This window comes from Stegostoma tigrinum, chromosome 7 (genome assembly GCF_030684315.1).
Source record: "Stegostoma tigrinum isolate sSteTig4 chromosome 7, sSteTig4.hap1, whole genome shotgun sequence".
Classification (NCBI taxonomy): Eukaryota; Metazoa; Chordata; class Chondrichthyes; order Orectolobiformes; family Stegostomatidae; genus Stegostoma; species Stegostoma tigrinum.
In genome coordinates, this window is record NC_081360.1 from 48,682,309 (window position 1) to 48,703,343 (window position 21,035).

The 21,035-nt window shown below is 40.4% G+C and overlaps 1 protein-coding gene across 7 annotated transcripts in view; it reads right to left on the reverse strand.

Annotated features, from left to right (window-relative positions):
* The window catches only part of rapgef4a (Rap guanine nucleotide exchange factor 4a), a 264,085-nt gene that overhangs the window by 42,382 nt on the left and 200,668 nt on the right, over window positions 1–21,035 (reverse strand). For all 7 annotated transcript variants that reach the window (XM_048535123.2, XM_048535124.2, XM_059647221.1 and 4 more), the window contains 4 exons: window positions 14,153–14,189; window positions 13,753–13,831; window positions 7,446–7,592; window positions 6,108–6,205 (listed from right to left, as the gene is read on the reverse strand). In XM_048535123.2, the coding sequence (XP_048391080.1) occupies window positions 6,108–6,205; window positions 7,446–7,592; window positions 13,753–13,831; window positions 14,153–14,189 (361 nt within the window). The remainder of the gene's footprint in view (window positions 1–6,107; window positions 6,206–7,445; window positions 7,593–13,752; window positions 13,832–14,152; window positions 14,190–21,035) is intronic.

Genomic DNA, 21,035 nt, shown 5'->3' on the forward strand with positions numbered 1-21,035 from the left:
TAGTTAGGTTCCTAATGATTCTCAAAGTTAGCAGCATGAAGCCTGCCTTTTTCAGTGTTTCAGTTTAGAATACAAGTGTAGCTAGAAACAATGGTTTTCCCCAAAGATGTCTGCAGACAGCAGTCATTTGTTCCAAAACACAATTTGGCCGATGAAATCAAACCCTGTCAAAACCAAAAATCCATCCATATTAGACATTTGAACACAGAACAAGAACAGACTCAGAAATTTCTCGATTAAATTATTTTAATTTTTAAATAAGCTACAAAAATCCATGATATTTTCCCATGGACTGATTACACATCATTTTATGATTATCAAAGGTCAACCACTCTTCAGACTTCTAACAACAGTCTTTAAGTCTAGCCCATAAAATTGTAGTAGAATTAACAATCTCTTTGAAGCATACGTCCAAATTCGGAAAATATTTTATTCTGGCAAAGACAAAGCCAAGGCCATACTTTGTTTCTTCTTGGTGCTACTATTCATTCTATTATTTACATGTTTAAATTCTGGGGGGGGTGAAATTGGTGGGTAATCATAGCTACAGAGCTTGTAATATGACTCAACTATATTGCATCAGGAACTTCCAGAAGCAACGCTTTTGACAAAGAAAATTTTTGTTTATCTCTCCATCTGAAGAGACTGAAGTTAATCCTCATTCACCAATCAGAAGTCAGTGTATCATCCACAACTGTTTCGATATATTTAAATACAAACACCCTTTCCTCCTTCCTAACCACTCCCTTACTTGGGAAAACTACCTTTTTTCGAAGGGAAAAAAATACCCAATTAGCTAACTAAACAAATAGCAAACAATGCCCACAAAGCCAAAAAGTTAAAAAAGTGGAGGAACAAATGAGGGAACTAAATCAAAGTGGTTTGAGGGTGCCAGTGGAAATGAAAAGTTCAGAAATGTCTATTCTAATGAGCATAAACTGTTTTCTACTATCTCTGATGCATGCCTTCAGTGATAAGCTTTTACAAAGCATCTTGTGCAAAGCTTCTTTCCCAGTGGCAAAGGGCAGACTCAGAACTAGTAGAAAATCTCAATTGTGGATCATTTTCTAGAGATTAATTTATTTATATTCAAATGATTCGCAAACATCGATAAAATACTGTTGCAACAACTTGCATTCATTACATGAATTTTTTAAATTAAAATGTTTCCAAATGTTATTTTAAGATAAAAATTGGTACCATGATAAGAGAGTAGATATTAAGGGAATGTGAAATAACTGGGCTTCAAGAAAAGCCTTAAAGTGAAAACGTGAGAGATAAAGGGGTTTACACAGAAAGGTCCACAACCTGGCCCAAGGCCAAGAAAAATGGCCACAATATTTGGCAGCAAGGCTGTGTAAACGGTCAAAGTTTGACAAAGACAGAATTTTCAGAGGACTGCAGACTTAGTGGCGGTATTGGAAATGGGGCCATTTAGGATCTAAACACAAGGATGATAATTTTAACAAAGTGTGGGGCTGGATGAACACAGCAGGCAAAGCAGCATCTTAGGAGCACAAATGCTGACGTTTCGGGCCTAGACACTTCATCAGAAAAGGGGGGCGGGGAGAAGGTTCTGGGTCTCCTCTTGACCTATCTTCTCCTCTATCCATCTATCTTCGATTCACCTCCCCCCCCCACCATTTATTTCAGAACCCTCTCCCCGTCCCCATGTGCAGTTCCCATTATCTCCATCGATGATAATTTTAAGTTTCATTGGGTGAGGAAAGATTAAAAGATTGGCACAGTGGCTTCGCGGTTACCACTGCTGCCTCACAGCACCAGGAACTGAGTCTTGGGTGACTGGCTGTGTGGAGTTTGCATGTTCTCCGTCTTCATGGGTTTCCTCCGGGTGCTCCGGTTCCCTCCGACAGTTCAAAGATGTGCAGGCCTGATGGATTGGCCATGCTAAATTGCCCATAGTGTTCAGGGGTGTGTAAATTAGTTGGGTTAAAGGGAAAAGGGGTCGGGATGTGTCTGGGTGGGACAGTCTTCGGAGGATCGTGTGGAATCGTTGAGTTAAAGGGCCTGTTTCCACACTGTAGGGATTCTATGATTTTAAGATGCTGTCAAAAAAGCCTTGATGAGTTATTGCAGCATACCTTGTAAACGGTAAATACTGCTGCCATGGTGTGTTGAAGGGAATAAACGTTGAAACTGGTAGATGGGATGCCAATCTAGTGGCTATTGTGTCTTGGGTGGTGTGTTTGGAGCTGTACCTACCGATATAATGGTGTGGGTGAAGAGAAGATATTGCTGCAGATGCTGTGCCCCCATTTTGATAGCGAGTTACACACTTGAGAAAAATGCTTTTTGGTTCAATTGTTAGTGAAACAAAGGCATTACACAAAAAGAATGGTCAATGCAACAAAAATTGTGAAGTCAAGGACGACAACAGGGATAATGCTCCACAGTCACAAATAATCTCTCTAAAGTTACAATATACATGATCATTTACAATATATACAATGATGATTATGATGCAAGAAATATTGTAATGATGCATATTAACGCAGGAGATGGTAAGTTATCTACTAAAGGAACTTCATTGGCCCCAGAGATTTGCTAATTAATGCAGAATTACTCAGCATGGAAATTTTTTGTATCAGATGTATTTAATTGCTTTGATAGGAAGGCAAACACAGCCTGAACAGTTAACTATAAAAGTACACAGCTAGAGATAGCTTTTGCTGTTTAGAATCATACTTGCCATTTCCTATATATGTTAAATTATGTTTGGACTTCTGTTCAATGCAGTATATGATATTAGCTGTGGCAGATCATCAGATGAATCAAACTCACTCATACACTGTCAGATATTAAACATGACTTGTTGACCTGTTAAATTATATAAACTGAAGTCACGTATTGTTCTCCCAGAGTTAAGATTCTGTAAATAGTGCAACTTCACCCCTTAAAAAGTTTAATTTCCTGCTTTCTTGTTTCCGATGTTTTTGTTTCAAGTGTTCAGAAGGCTACAAGAATATGCTACAAGAAATATCCCTTAACAGGACTCCAAACCCTCATTAAGTTATTTACGATCAACTTGAATGGGAGCAATGATAAAAGAACCCTGGTTTATATTATACTCCCATTGTAACTGGCTGCACAGAACATTACTGGCCTAAAGTTCATCGTAAAATGATAATAAAATTAACATTTCCCATTAAGGAAACTACAGGATGCAGGAAGTCCATTTTAAATACAAAATCACAGTCAAACCAATGTTAACTACAGAAGCATGATACATTTTCTGACTTTCAGTCTATTGTAGGAATACTAAAAGCCATTTCAGCCGTTCCACATGTTCGATCATGGACAAAACCCAATACATAAGTATCAAAATTTGTGATGCGAGGTAGCCTGTCACAGGCAGTTTTATCTGATACAGCAATGCTTCTGTTATATCCCATAACAGAAGGTGTCACAAACATGTATTGTAGAACTCTGATACATACCAGAGTGTCCTGGCAGCAGCATCGCAATGGAAGGTGCTACTGCTCTGCAAACTGCAGCATTGCATACTTTAAGTGCAGAAGCATACCGTAAGTGAATGGATTGGAGCTGTCGTGGGAATGCATTAAGGTTGGTACATGTCACGCATCAAAGTGCATGGACAGAGGTCGGGGAAATGCATGCAGTTTGAGTTGTTTGTGGCCAATGTCCAAAAGAGCAAGAAATGAGGTAGATCTGGCAGGTAACAGCTCAGACTTTCCTGCCATGATCCATGTTATTCAGGGACTGGGAAAATTCCACTCAGGGGAACTTAAATGGAATACTGAAAAACTACACAGAACCATAATTACTAAAAGAACACCACAGAAGTATTCAGAGCTTCTGGAAATTGCTAACAGCCACAAGAAGCTACAAAACAAATAACCAAAACACAGCTGAGTCACCAGATAAGTCACAATGGTTGCAAATTTTCTTCTTTCAGCAGTGATTGATATGAAAAGACAGTATGATAGTGGCTCAGAGATATTGGGAACTGCAGGTGCTGGAGAATCCAAGATAATAAAGTGTGAAGCTGGATGAACACACCAGGCCAAGCAGCATCTCGGGAGCACAAAAGCTGACGTTTCGGGCCTAGACCCTTCATCAGAGAGGGACCCTCTGATGAAGGGTCTAGGCCCGAAACGTCAGCTTTTGTGCTCCCGAGATGCTGCTTGGCCTGCTGTCTTCATCCAGCTTCACACTTTATTATCGTATGATACTGGCTGTTTTTTTTTAACTCAATGGCAAAATTGTGCGACTTAATTAGGAAGTAATTAACAAGCCAGTGCAACTACGAGTAGCTACAGTTTTGAGACTGTTGGGGAGAGACTATTTCAAAATGTGTATTCTACTCAAATTTCTCTGAACAACTGAAGCAGACGTAAAAATTTCAAAAGTCTTAAAACAGGCTTTGAGCTTAAAGTGAGCATAAATTATGAACAGATAAACATTAGGTCCAAGGTATAAAAATATCTGTGGATTAATAAGTGATTGCATTCACACAGCCTGCAGAATCTTGTGAATTTGTGCAACTTATAGATGATCTAATTAAAAACAGGGTTGAACTAGGCATAAGAGACTTCCCAATGACATTACATGTACTGAAATAGGAGAAACATACTCTCAAGAAAGCAATTGACATTTGCTATAGAACTCTGGTATATCTCAGCACCTGGATCATATTCATGGCAAAACAGACTAAAAACTTTCCAGTTTGCTGATAGACATTCCAGGTTAAGAGGGCAGAAGGATCATGGACAATTGGCAGAGTAAACGCTGCCGCAAAAATAAAAAGACAGGTCCTGTTTAGGAAAATTCATTACAGGAAGCCAAATCATCTTGCATGTTTGGTCAGGAGGAAGCATGAAATACAGGCATAGATGGCCACTGAAGAGATGTCAGGCAAAGATACTAATGGGTCAATCTACAGCATACAATAGATTATATATCACTTATCAACACTAGTGAACCAGTTTGTCATTATTGAAATGACAACTGTAGAAGACAACATCAAATCAACATAGGTGTCAAAAAGACATCAGCATATCATGGAATATCATGATCTTCATACAGCTCAGAAGTTGGTCCGTAAATGGAACGCTCAAAGCAAGCTACATGATGGCATATTACTTAAAAATGACAAATTACTGTGACAGCCCAGTGCATAACAAGATCAAAACCTGAATTTCCAGACAGCAAGCAAAAAGCATTTATCGCAGCCAGAACAAAGTCTAAAATTTGTACGAATGGCTTTCAACATGCACACTAAACCACTGATAGCAGAACAGACCCTGGAGGAATATGGTATTCTGTTAATGGTGCCTTTCTGGAGAATATCATCTCAAAAGTGGATGGGTAAGAGACCAATACAGCACCCACTAATGAAGGTTCCAGCTGTCCTTGAGGCCAGCCTGAAAGACAAGGTAGAACAGCTGGGAAGGAAGGAAGGAAATCATCAAAATGTGACAACCCCTACTGTATGGATTAGTAGCATGGCAATAATGAAACAACTGAGATAGTGAGTGTATGTATTGTTAAATCATCAAACTAAAACTCTGAAGACACCTTAGCATTGAAAGAAGTTTTCCAGAACTTGCAGGCCCTGGATGCAAAGTCTGGTTACGGGCAAGTGTAGTTGGATGAAAGTAGTTTCAGAGATAGTAGGAACTGGATGAAAGTAGTAGTTTTTCCAATCACATTATAGATGCTGTTCAGGAGATACAGTTTGAAGTGTATGCCATTTAGCATGTCTTTGCTCCAGAGGAATATTAACACAGACAGCATGATATAGTTAGTAACCTCAGAGTGGAACCTATAATGGATGACATGCTAGTTAAAAGTTGAAGTAACCACTGCTGACCCCTTATCAAAATCTAGGGTGGCTACTAGATACAGTTCACCAGATGAACCAGAAGCCAGACGAGGGAAAAAAAATGGAATTTAGAATGTCCAAAACCAAGTAGATTAGCAATGTATAGACAGAAGTGCTTTTCACTTGAATCACAATAAAAATGTTAATTACATACATCAAAATATTAAATAGCTGAATTGTGTAGGGTGAATAACTGAAAACAATAAACAAACTCTATTACTGGTGCAGCAGAGATACATACCAGACAATCAAATTTTTCTCTTGGACAGACAAACAGGCGCCCATTCACATTTGGCATTGTAAAAACCGAAACTTCATTTGGCTTCAGCACCACTTTTTCTGGGGGGAAAAATAGAAGGGAAATTCAGTGAGTTGATCCCTACTCATACAATGGGATCTTGCTTTGATTGAAAAATAATTAGGTGCCATAGATATTGATAGTCAAACCCAGGACTGTGGAGTAAGGATCAACTGTTTGCAACCGGTGACAGTACGTTCCTGAACTTTGTTGCTCTACAACAGTGAATAGCAAAAATGACTTCTCCACCAAATAGGGATAATACAAAATAAAATTGATGAAATAGTATTCAAAAATCAGTATTATGCACTTTGTAGTTTGCTTGATAGCGGAATTGACAGAGCCCCAGCCGTAAGCTGTCCTGTTGGCCTATCAAGGCAATATGCCAGACACGGACCCAACCAGGAGACAAAAATGCATTTTTAAGATTAACAATATCTCTAAATATTGGAAAATGATTTGAATAAAGATAATATTTGCAAATGGTAATTGAAGAGTTGTAGGAAGAGGCAAACAGTATAGCAGAAATTAGAACCACAGCAAGTAATAATGGTAAAACTCGACTCTCAAATCTTTAGCAAAGTAAAGTAATGATGAGGATTGTTGATAGTGTTATCAAGCGGTGCTTGCCAAGAAATAAGCTGGTCACTGATGCTCATTTGGGTTCTGCAAGGCCAATTGGCTCTTGACCGCACCACAGTTCTGGTCCTAACATGGAGCAAAGAGCTGAACTTGAAATGAGGAGCACATGGCTGCCCTTGACATCAAGGCTACATTTGACCAAGCATGGCATCAAGGTGCTCCAGTAAAATTGGAGTCAATGGGAATAAAGAACAAATGCTCCACTGGTTGGAATCAATACCAGCACAAAAGGAAGTCAGAAGTCAATTATAACCCCAGGACATCACTACAAGAGTTCTTCAGGGTAGTGTCCTGGGCCTAGTCACTTGCAGTTGCTTCATCAGTGACTGTTGCTCCATCATGCGGCCAGAACTGATGTTGTTTGTTGATGAACTGTATGACATTTAAACCAAATATGGTTCCTCTGACATTGAAGCATCCTGTGTTCAAACGTCACAAGATCCGGTCAACGTCAATCAGCATTCATGCTACACATGTGCATGACAATGACCATCTCTCACAAAATCAAGGTTTCACTGCAAACTAGATGTTAAATTATTTGCTTTATAGAATGATCAGCATTTCACATACCTTTGTGTAGATACATACAAAAATATAAACGCAAATACTTTGTTTTACATTGCTGACAGCAATAAGTACCTCCAGCTGAGCTCATTTGCACAAGAATTAGGTCTTCTGTTGATCCAAGCTTATCTTTTACGGCACTGATGACCTCTGTTACGGAAGCTGCCACACGCACACGGATTGTGGTGTATGTATGATCAATGCAGTAAACCTTAAAGAGTACTAGAAAAATACACAACAGCTTTGAGGTTACAATGAACATAATGAACAAACAACTTAAAAGCAGAACTTTGTTCTGTCCAGAACAGTTTGGTGTTTTTGATGTTGATCACTCAAAGGATCAACATTACAATCATACCATTTCATTAAATTTGAAAAATGAGATTTCACCACTTTCTTTCATCCTTTTCTTCCTTTCACTTTTGCAGCAGGGGCTTAACCTGGGGCATATTCTCTCTGCACATTTTCTGTGCCAGTACTAACAGGAATACCAACAGGCTACTTCACCTGGACCATCTCTCAACACATCCCTTACCTTCCTGGACCTTTCTGTCTCCATCTGAGACTACCACCTACAAACCGATGTCCATTTCAAGCACACCGACTCCCACAGCTACCTAGGCGACACCTCCTCCCACCCACCTTCCTGAAAAAATGCCATCCCCCTCCCAATTCCTTCACCTCCACCGCATCTGCTCCCAGGATGAGGCATTCCACTCCCGTACATCCCAGATGTCCTTGTTCATCAAGGAGCGCAACATCACCACCGCACCCCCCACCTACAGTGGTTGAGAATACCCTTGACCATGCCTCCCGCATCTCATCCCTCACACTCTGCCCCCACAATAACTGCCCAAAGAGAATCCCCCTAGTCCTCACACACCACCCCACCAACCTTCAGATCCAACGCATCATCCTCTGACACCTCTGCCATCTACAATCCAACCCCACCACTAAAGACATTTTTCCAACCCCACCCTTGTCTGCCTTCCAGAGACCACTCTCTCCGTGACTCCCTTGTCCGCTCCACACTCCCCTCCAACCCCACCACACCCGGCACCTTCCCCTGCAACCGCAGGAAGTGCTGCACTTGCCCCCACACCTCCTCCCACACCCCCATCCCAGGCCCCAAGATGACTTTCCTCATCAAGCAGATGTTCACCTGCACATCCAATGTGGTATACTGCATCCACTGTACCCGTTGTGGCTTCCTCTACATTGGGGAAACCAAGCGGAGGCTTGGGGACCGCTTTGCAGAACACCTATGCTCGGTTCACAATAAACAACTGCGCCTCCCAGTCGCGAACCATTTCAACTCCCTCTCCCATTCTTTAGACGACACGTCCATCCTGGGCCTCCTGCAGTGCCATAATGATGCCACCCCGTAGGTTGCAGGAACAGCAACTCATATTCCGCTTGGGAACCCTGCTGCCCAATGGTATCGATGTGGATTTCACAAGCTTCAAAATCTCCCCTTCCCCACTGCATCCCAAAACCAGCCCAGCTCGTCCCTACCTCCCTAACCTGTTCTTCCTCTCACCTATCCCTTCCTCCCACCTCAAGCCGCACCTCCATTTCCTACCTACTAACCTCATCCCACCCCCTTGACTTGTCTGTCCTCCCCAGACTGACCTATCCCCTCCCTATCTCCCCACCCATACTCTCCTCTCCACCTATCTTCTCCTCTACCCATCTTCGGTCCACCTCCCCCTCTCCCTATTTATTCCAGAACCCTCACCCCATCCCCCTCTCTGATGAAGGGTCTAGGCCCGAAACGTCAGCTTTTGTGCTCCTGAGATGCTGCTTGGCCTGCTGTGTTCATCCAGCTCCATATTTTGTTATCTCGGCTACTTCACTGTCCTCTATATCATGACTGAAAGTGTTCAGTTTTCTCATATGGAATTCTGAATTTTGATTTGGATTGGAAGGCCAGGCAAAATAACAAGGGAAATTGAAGATGCCATCCTAATATTGAACAGGCTGCGAAATGATCAAAAAGAGAGAAAAGGACTAATTCAGAGATCTTCCTGTCATTTAAGATTTGTTGCGTTTTTAAAAACATCAAGCCACTTGAGATTGATTTTAATTAAAAAAAAACACTCTCCCCCTAAAAAAACCTTCAAGCCCACTGGAACTGGGTCAGGTACTGAGCTCTGGCTTTATGTGATTTTAAAGTAATGATTGAAATAGGTGTTAACCGAAGAATCATGAACAGTGTTATGGGCCACTGCACAACAGCAAGAGCAAGCAACATGGTTTTGTTTTCTAACCCACAGTGGTTCTAGGTGAGATTATATTTTGTAATAATTTGTTATGCAGTACCAAAAAGAAACTGTCAAAACTTATCTTCCCTACGACTAGATTGAATGTTGACCATGAATTTAATACAGATTCTTTTAATTTTTCACAACATTAAGATGATGGGGATTTCCTTTTATTTAAACTGCAATAATCCATAAATTTTTTCTTCTAAGGTCATAAATGCTTGTTTTAATAAAATCTACCTTCCCTCCAATCCAAAACCATTCCCTTTCTGGAACAAATCTAAAGCATATAGTGTTGTGGTAGCCAGGGCCAACCACTCTTATTCAAGTGCACACAAGACAGCTGGCTTGAAGTTGTAGTAAAGGAGTTGTTTTTCCATCACTAGTTCTGAAAGTACTGCAGCACAACTGTGCGAACAGCTGTAAAGTGCATTAGTGCACAAGGTGCTACGGACTGGTCACTATATTAATCACATCTTTGGTTATATTGATTCGTCAAACCTCCAGGAACAGATGTGGAAAACAGGGTGTGGTACTGGTCAAATAAAATCCATCAACACTTATATTAGCTCACATTGTGGGGCTGGGGGGCTGATGGGATAAGTTTCTTGTGCATACTTGCAAACTCTTTCAGTGGTGGTGCCCATATCTCTGGACCATAACATGTGGTTTCAAGTCAACCTAGTCTGCTCTCTGATGAAGGGTCTAGGCCCGAAACATCAGCTTTTGTGCTCCTGAGATGCTGCTTGGCCTGCTGTGTTCATCCAGCCCCACACTTTGTTATCTTGGATTCCCCAGCATCTGCAGTTCCCATTATCACTAGTCTGTCATAACTTATCCAAATTGTTCAAACATAATTTGCACCTCCCGTTACACCCTGAAATGTACTTCTGGTTTTATGCAAACAAAATTGTATATTGCAGGTAAAATCGAAAGTGAAAATGGAAACTTTAGCTGGACTTTTGAAATTTACATACTCCTACTTGACAATGACAACAGATCCAGATCCCAGTGCAGAACTGCAATGTTATATTGACATTCCGGCTTTAAGTGTAACCAACCTAACAGAGGGCCAATGGACAAAGATGTCAGCAGGCCATGCATTTTCCTGGATGAACAGTCAAGAGTGAAAGGCAGGTGTCAGCTTTGCTCTCCAGTGTGACTTTGCGAAAAGGTTGAATACTCTCCCTAAGGGCATAAAATGATCATCGTGTCTAACCTAGATCAACAAGTATACAACACACACCAATACATAAACTCCAATAACAGCTAGTCTTGAGGATATTAAGGACAAATTCTATGAGGATTTGGACACAACTATTGAAAATACTCCACTACAGGTCAAGATCATTCTGACAGGTGACGTCAGTCAGAGGTAATGATCAAGTTGTGATGGTCTGCTGGGAAATCAAGCAGCAGAATCCAGTGAAGCTCCTATCAACAGGAGTGGGCAGGAAAACCTGATTGCACAGAAGACAAACATTCAACGTCCCAGCTTTAGATTAAGGCAGATTGTGACTCATACAAAATGTACAAAACAGGAGCAGAAGTAGACCATAGAAGTAGACCAGAAGTGCAGATAGAAACTCTTGCTATCTGTTTTTAACATCCCTAGCTGACTTCCCCTTATACTCCAAATTCTTCCTCCTGATAAACCTTTTAGTCATTCTATGCCATTCTTTATATTCTGACAAGTCACTCATTTACTTTCCTTAAGTTTGATGCTTTCTTTAACTTCTTCAGTTAACCATGGATGATGGCTCCCTTCTTTATGTTAATACAAGTAGAAATATGTTGATTGAGTAACCTCTTAAATGACTGCCACTGTGTTCCTACCAATCTATTCCCTACCAGATTACGCCAGTTCACTTTAAGTGCCCATGCCCACTTGGTCATTATTTAAAATATAGTCTTAGACTTCTCCTTTTAAACCTGGATGGAAGATTCAATTGTATTGTGGTTGCTACTACCTTTAGTCAGAGGTCATTAATCTTTAACATTACATGATACAATGTCTAATAACAACCTGATATCTGGTCAGTTCCAAAACTTGTAAGAAAATCCCAAAAAACTTCTGCTAATCATATTTTCCAGTCACTCATGATTGTCATCCTCTACTATAGGCACCTAATACTCCTCCTTGCATACTTTGTTGCAGATTATGGTTTACTGAGGCAGGTCAGAGCAGGTTCACAACTGTTACAGGAGGGACTATCTTATGAGGAGGGAATAAATAGGTTGTGCCTGTACCCACTGGAGTAAAGAATGATAGGAAGCCTCATTGAAACACAGAAGGCTCTTAAAGGGACTTGACAGGGTAGGTGAGGAAAGGTTGTTTCCTCTGGTGGGAGAGGACATCACAATAAGGCGTTGCCCATTTAAGTCAGTGATGAGGAGGAATCTCTAAGAGGTTTGTCTAAATCCATGGCATTCTTTGCCACAGAGGGCTATAGATGTTGGGTCATTAAGTGTATTCAGGTGGAGACAGACAGATTTTTTAATCAGTTTGGAATCAAGGCTATGGGAAAATGCAGGGAAGTGGAATTACAGATGATCAGATCTACCATGATCTCATTGAACGTTGGAGCAGAACGGCTTCTGCTCCTACATCTTGCGGTTTTTGATATACTGGTTATTTCTACATTTGATGTTTTGCCTCCAGTATTCAGAAAAACCCTCCCTAGACATGCAGTTTACAACACTGGCCCCACAAGATTCAGGTGTGGTGCAGATGCCACATTCCCTGGTTCTGATGCCAATAGCCCCCACCCAGAACCCACTTCTCTCATACCAGTCTCTGAAACGTGCATTAATGTCTCCAACTTTATGTGCCGTATGGCCATTTGAAAGCATCTGAGATAATAATTCAGAGATTACCTCTGAAGGTTCTGCTTTTCGAAATTTAGTGCTTAGATTGTCATAACCTGTATGCAGAATCTCTTTCCTCGTTCTACCAAGTCATTGATACCTATTGACGACGACCGCTGGATTCTTCCCCTCCCATTTCCATGGAGGCTGCAGAAGGTATGAGGCAAACTTTCAAAAACATTTGTGGTGTACAATATTGTCATCGTCCACTATGCATTAGGTCCTATATACATATTAGAAACAGATGGCCTACCCTAGTCATTTCAAGTAGGATAGGTTCCACACAAGATGCAGAATGTCATGAACATCAAATAGATAAGGTGCCCAATATGGAGTTACTTCAAAGAGCAGAAGTGTCTGGAATTGAGATACTCAATTACAATACTCATACCAGAATAAAAGCAAACCACTGCAGACACTGGAATCTGAAATAAACAATGCTGGGAGAAACTCAGCAGGCCTGGAGGTGTCTGCAGAGAGAGAAACATTTAATACTCAGTCTGGTGTAACTCTACATTAGAATCGTTTCTGAATGGTTTGCATTTCACCTTGATTTTGAAATTAAAGAAATGTAGCATGTCCACTACAGGTTGGGAGAAAGACACAGCAAAGAGCTGTAGAGCAATATCAAATAATCTAGAACAGCATAGAATACAGGCTATTAAAGGACAAAGAGGTAAACTTGAAAGATTGGATTGTCCCAACAAGACCAGACAACTTATCCCTGGCCATACTGTGAAAAGCCATGCAGATCTGCAATTAGATTCTACAACCAGGTTAGAATGCACGGCAGGTGCCTCCATACTCACAAGAAACATCTTTAGAAACAAAAGGAGACTATCAACAAAAAGAATGTCTGCTGACACCCCCAAAGCACTCCGACTAAAATATTTGAAAAATATGCTCATGCCAGTATCCTTAGCAGTACTGTCAGTCACATTTGTCATTTTTTGTTGTGTTTATTTGGACACTTTTTTAAAAACTGGCAAAGTGTGCATGTGCATGTGCATGTGCATAAGTTTCTATTTGTACAATGTAAATCCTTTGGGAGTGTCAGAAGACAAAGCCAATGGCAAATGGTTTGAACAGTAGAAATAATTATCCTTCTCCCAAGATTTAAAGACAGCACACAAGCACCCACTTTAACCACCTACAACCCCTGTCAGAAGACAATGCATGTGCACGATGTGAAGGTATGTGACTCCACACCTTCATTGGTGCTAATAAAAACAGCAGTACTTTGAACTTACTTTCATCCATACTTCTTATTGGTTGTCTCTTTTGGAGCCTATCCTCACCAATGCTGAACTGACGCAAAATAACTTTGTGCTGCAGATTAAAAGGAAAAATTGGCTTTATTTTTATTGGGGTTAAAAAGTTAAAATGTTAAAATATCTACCAATCCAACAATACACAATATTACTGAGTGATATTTCACTAACTTAGTCACAGCTGAAAATATGAATCACTTGCTAAGATATTTGCATATAAATTCAGTTACATTTTATAAATGTAGTTAAACCTTCAGAACAGCTACTTTAATGTTCACAAATAAGTTTTAATTGACCTTCAGTACGTCTAAAAAGGATTTAACCAAAAACTTCATGAAGTTAAATAACAGTTTCAAATTTTAGACTTTATTGTTGGTACCTTTTTCTGTGATGACTTTCCATTTCCTTCTTCTGAGCTATATAATGAAAGCACAATATCAGTTAATACGCTGCAATGTAGACAAAGATGGAGGTGGTTATTAACGTGTAAGAAAAATGTCTAATTTGATATTGATACCATTAAAAATGTGCTCATCAACAGTACTCATGCCAAGAATGATTCCTCTACAGAGGACAAAGTTAGCTCCAATACATCAGCTGTTGGCTGGTTCCAAACCAGAATCGTCCAACATTTGGAACCATGTCAACTAACGTCAAACATTCCGAGAGAAACTAGGGAGTAGGTACCAGAGGCACTAGAATCCACATATGCATACACAGACAAATCCATGGAAAGGGGCTGAACTTTGAGGACTAAAGAAGTAGGAATACAACAACTTCATGTTTCAGTCAGTGTGCCAGCTTATCAGTATGCTCCCACCTCCAGCCTATTTTCAGAGGTGGGGAGGTGCCAAAGCCATCTTCTTGTCAGGTGAGGGTAGCCAATTAAAGTGCCTGTTTGACTCAAGTAGTTGCAGTCTCACCTTTGAGTCACAAAGTACCAGCTTCAATTCCCACTCCAGAGCTTGAGTATAAAAAGTGAAATCAGTACTGCACTGGAGTGTCAGCCTTGAGAGTGCTGCACTTTTGGAAGGATTGTCTCTGAACTCAGGTAGATGTAAAGAGATAGTTTGCTACTATTTTGAAGAGGAGTTGTCTTTTTAAGTCCTGGCCAAATTTTTTCCTCAATCATTAAAACAAATCCCAGGTTATTTTCACATTGTCATTTGTATGAACATATGAAATAGGCACAGAACTAGACCCTTGAACTTTCACGGCCATTCAATAAGATCATGGCTGTTCTGTGTGTTTTGAGTTCCACTTTCCCATCTACCCTTGGCCTAAATAGAATCTATACAACTCTACATTAAAAATATTCTATGAATCCACCACCTGCTGACACAGTTCCAAAGTTCTACAATCCTTGGAGAAAAGAGCAAAGCATTCTCATCTGTCCTGAAATGCTGACCCTTCATTTTAAAGCAGTGCTGCCTAGTTCTGTACTTATCCGTGGGAGGAAACATGTTCTCCATGTCTACCCCATGAAGATCATTCTGGATCTTATTTTAATCAACTCACTATTTACTCTTCTATACTCCAGTTTGAACAAGCTTAGCCTCTCCTCACGTGACAGCTGAGAGTGTTTACTACACAAATTGGTAGCTGCATTTACTATTTTACATAAGTGCTTTAATTGGTCAGCATTCAAGTATAGTGCATAAAAAGAGATTTGCATTTATAATTTCTATTGAGTGCATTAATCAGACAGCACCTTCCAAACTTGCGATCTTTACCATCCAGAAGGACAAGGGCAGTAGATATGTAGAACCACTACCTGCCAGTTTGCCTATCACATACCTATATTGTCATGAACTGGATGAAAAAGCTGGCTCAAAACCACCTTCTCAAGAGTATTTAGCAATGGGCAAAAATTCTGGCCCAGCCAACACCTATATCCTGTGAACAAATAAAGAAAAAAGATGTGGTCCATATTTTTCAGAGAGCAAGTAATCTGTAGAAATGGCCACATGACAAGAGGCCAGGGAGTTAGTAATGCCTTATTTCATTCCCTGTCCTCTCCAAACTCTGAAATCATTGATAATGGTACCCTCTCATTCTCATCTACACTGCAGTGCCAAGTACCTTTGGAGGCAAACTCCTCAAAAATCTGTGATCCACCAACGGCATTTCCCCACACACAGACTATTACAGGGTGTCTCAGTGGTTAGCACTGCTGCCTCACAGCACCAGGGACCGAGGTTCAATTCCACCCTTGGGCGACTGCATGGAGTTTGCACATTCTCCCTGTGTCTGTGTGGGCTTGCTCTGGTTTCATCCCACAGTCCAAAGATGTGCAGGCTGGGTGTATTGGCCATGCTAAATTGCCTATAGTGCTCAGGGATGTATCGATTAGGTGGTTATAAGGGGATGGTGGGGGTGGGATGCTCTGAGGGTCAGTGTGGACTAGTTGTGCTGAAGGGCCTGTTTCCATACTGTAGGAATTCTGATCTATGATTACAAGAAATTAGACAAAACTGAATTTTATAAAAAAGGTCACGTAACCAAACTTACTGGGTGCTTGAGCTAATAAGAGCAATGTTGTAGGTTGGTACATGCAATCTTTCAGAAGATTCTTAAGGAGGTACCACATTTGTTGACTGGACAGAGTATGAAAAGATGGACAAAACCAGAAAAAGAGAGAATAAACGTTTTGGGAAAATTCTAAAACTTGCAGACAATGGCCACCAGTGAGTTTCATCAGAAGCTGCACAGAAAAGATTTGGATGTAGGATTGCAGGGATGATGCTAAGATTTCAAGCTGATCCCAATTACTGTGGGGCTGTATCTAATCGCATGATTGCAACAAAACATATTGAGACACAAACATGCTAAAGATGATTGAATACTAGATGAAACGCCTTCTGGCAAAAACATGCAATGTGGATCGAATGAGAGAAAAAAAAAATGAGTCATGTGTTCTTTGGAAGGTTAGAAATTTAAAAAAGGAGGGAAATTCAGATCTATACAGCTGCTGGATTGGCATAACAGAAGCCCAGCACCAACCCAGAGGTGCATGCTACAACGCACACCGTATTGCGTGGGGCACTTCCTTTCTAAGACCACTTCTCCTCGAAATGCCGAAAGCAGACCAATTGGTGCCATCACCACACAGCTGATATAACACCCAACTTCTAAGTTCAGACCTGCCTGTTGATTAATTTGCTTGTCACTCAATATAAATCAAGTATTCAGCTGCAAGAGAATTCCAAGCGGAATTAAGTCTTCCTGATAGGAAAGAACTGGCTTAAGACAACATTATTAAATTGGTTATTTACCGTTGAAATCAGTATTTCCGCTCCACAAAAGGAGGATCAAATAATAAGATTAGGCATTACACAGCCAAAGCTGGACTAAAGAACTATGTACAGCCAAGGCTAGGTCAATGCTTTATCCACAGTCGGAAGCAGTGAGTAAAGAATTGGAAAGATTAAAAAGAATGGGTGCAATTAAGGAAGTCAATGTCTGCACCAGTTGTGGTGGTTTAAGAAGCAAACAAGGCCATTTAGTTTTGTGCAGATCACAAGCATAATCTAATTTCAAGCATGAACTTTTCTAAAAAGAAACACAGATGTAGGTGTCACTGGCGAGTCCAGTATTTATTGCCCATTGGCAACCACCCTGGAGAAGCTGGCGGTGAGTTGAGTTGTCTTGAATCGCGGCAGTCCTTGGATGCTGCTTGGCCTGCTGTGTTCTTCCAGCTTCACACTTTGTTATCTTGGATTCTCCAGCATCTGCAGTTCCCATTATTTCTGATACAAAGCTCTTGCAACTAGATTTGGTTCAAAGAAGGTAATATCATTCCTAATGGCAGCATAGCTTTAAATATTGGGGTTTTATTTTCATGGCTCATCATTACAATATTAAATATCAGAAGTCAGTCTTTAAAATGGACATTCTTTTAATGTTTGTGATGACTGATTCATTTGTGGCAACTCAGTTACTTGCAAAACTTGAATGGCTGACCTAAACAGCATGATGACAAGGAAGTAGACAAGCCTTTCACACACTGAATTGAATGGAGTGCAAATCAAAGCTTAATTTCTCTGCTTTATGAGTTATTTCCATCAAAGTTGAGAGATGGGGGTGGGGAATGAGAGAGATCAAGGAATTTCATCAAACACAAACAGGGATGGCATGTACGAAAATAGTAGAAAGAAACTAGTTTTGTATCCTTTAGGCATAAACATTGAAGAGTGGGCGAAATGAAAAATTGTTCACCAAACATTCCTTTCATTTCATGGTCAGACATGAGAAAACCATGGCAATGAATATATGTTGATTTTGCAAAAGAAGAGAACAAGCAAAATAGGGTGGAGTCAGCACAGCTTCGTCCAGAGGAGGTCATGAATGACAATTCTGTTAGAACTCTGAGGAGGTAGCAAGCAAGTTAAACAAAGGTGAGCCAATGGATGCATTCTATTTGGATTTCCAGAAAGCTTTTGACAAGGTACCAAATGAGGCTGCTAAATAAGAAAAGAGCCCATGGTATTAGGGGAAAGGCACTGGCTTGGGTACAGGATTTACTGAAAGTGGTGGCAGACAGTAAGAATGAAAGGGTCATTTTCAGGATGGCGGCCGGTGACGAGTGGAGCTCTGAAGTCCACGTTGGGAGCACAACTATGGAAAGCAGGCAAAAAAGTGGCAGATGGAACCCAATTGTGAGAAAGAGAGAGTTTATACATTCTGGTAGGAAAAATAGAGATGTTGATTATTTTTAAATAGGGCAAGTCTTTGGAAATCTGAAGCACAAATGGAGCCGGAAATCCTTGTTCAAGATTCTCAAGGTTAATGTGCAGGTTCCGTTGGCAGTTAGGAAGCCAAATGTAATGTTAACATTCGTTTTGAGAAGACTAGAATACAAGAGCAGGGATGTATTGCTGAAGCTTTGGTCAGACTGTTTCGATTGAGTGTAGTTTTGGGCCATGTATGAAAGAAAGATTTGCTGATCATAGAGGGATCCAGAGGAGTTTACAAGAATGACCCTGGGAATGAGGGGTTTGTTGTTTGAGGAGCGGTTGAGGACCCTGGGTCTGTACTTGGAGTTTAGAAGGACAAGGAGGGATCTGATTGAGACTTGCAGAATACTGACAGGCCTAGATAGAGCGGATGCGGAGGAGATATTCCCGCTTGTAGGAGAGACTAGGACACCAAAGAGCACAACCTAAGACTGAAGGGACAACCCTTTGGAATGGAGATGATGAGGAATTTCTTAAGCCAGAGCATGGCGTATTTGTGGAACTCATTGCTGCAGAAGGCTGTGGAGGCCAAGTCATGGAGTGTATTTGAGAGAGATAGGTTCTTGATTAGTACAGGAACCAAAGATTACGTGGTTCATTGAGTACATTTAAGATCGAGATAGATAGGTTCTTGATGGTCAAGGGGATCAAGGGTTATTGGGAGAAAGCAGGAGAATGGGGTTGAGGAACTTATCAACCATGATTGAACAAAAGAGCGGACTCAATGGGCCGAATGGCCTAATTTCTGCTCCTGTGTCTTAAGAAGGAGAATGGGGTTGAGAAATACATCAGCTACGACTGAACAGAGTCAGAGTCAGTGGGCCAAAAGGCCAAATCCTGCCCCTATATCCTACAGTCTTAAGGTAAGCTGATAGCTGCCACTGGCTGATCGGGTGGAAGGGCTTTTTCACCAGTGTTGTGTTGCTACTCTCATAAAATGACAATTTTATCCCACTATTTGACAAGCAATAGAATACAATGCAAGGAGGCAAAGCTACATTTATATAGAATCTTGATTGGAGCACTTGAAACGTACAATTCTGACGTTTATACCTGAAAGAATAGTTAGGGGATAGCATAAGAGTACGGAGGATATTACCACAAAGGGGAACATGAAACAAGGTCAGAAGAGTAAAAAACAGACAGCTCTTGGGAACAGTAAGAGTGTACCCACATGAAATTGTTGACATAGATACATTTAAAGGGATGGACTAATATATTCAGACAGAGAAGGGAACATGGTGATATGGACAACGCTCTAAAAGCTGTGGTGCTACACAGCAACACCCAAGTCCCTAAGCAGGCTATACACAAATCATCCTCTCAAAAGATTACTGCACACGCATGGCATTGCAAAAACATTTAAAGAGTCCACACAGTTAAACAAATTTCCAAGCAATCTGTAAAAGGACAGGGTCTATACTATCTGGGATCTGGGTGAGAAGAGGTAATTAGTGTGGACAGGAGGAGACAAGTGTGGAATATAGATGTTGGCAGACTAGGTAGAATGAAAGATCAACTCCTAAACAGTAAATTGTATAAATCTCATGTCACTATATTCTGAGAATGTGATTGTGAATCATGAGCACAGAAAGCTAGGAATCTCTATTTATATCAATATTTGATGACATGTAAACATAATTGCAATAGGAATTCAAAGAACTCCCCAATCTTTTCTAATAAAGATGTCAGAACCAATGGTAGTCTTGTTTGTGACTATACAGAGGGTGTAATTAATCCTTAGATCAGTGTGCAAAATCTTGTATATTAAAAGACAGTAAATTTTTATATGTATTTGTAATCATGTATTTAAAACTTATTTTAAATAATACTCACAAATGGAAGACAAAGTATACATTCATTTTCAGAACTTTGCTTTTCCTAACCTATGAAAATTTCAAACTTTTTATTAATGCAACTAAAAAGAGAGTTAAATATTAAAAAAAACTTAAATTATTCCTATTATTCTTTAGGAAATGGCTATGGATCTGAGATTGTTACTTAAATCATGTGGATCCATGTAAAGATCCAAAGTGTAAACCTGACATACATGATAAACCAAAAGCAATTCAGTTTACTATTAAAACAGATGCAAAGTTAGTTTGAGCAAAACATTACTGCAAACGCTTTCCAACGTTTGTGTTGTTTCCCCAAAGAAAAGCAACAAAGGAAGCTTTGTTCTCTGACACCCATTCAGGCTCCCAGCAGAAATAAATTCAGAGAAAGGATGATGCAGAGGTGCCAGTGTGGGCCATCTGCTAGTCCAACTGTAAAAATCTAATGGCTAGAAATCAGTGCATTATGGAACAGTGCCATCTGGCGATCAAAACACATTGTTGGAGAAAACATTAAGTTTATACATTAAGGCCTTTTGCAAGAAATCCATTGCTGATTTTTATCAAAACAGTTAAATAAGCAATTATCTGCATTGCAATGTCGAATGACATTACAAAGAAAATTGGCAGTGCTGAAATCCACAAAGGGTTTTTTCACCTGTTTTCAGCATTTTTCTTTCATGTGATGTGG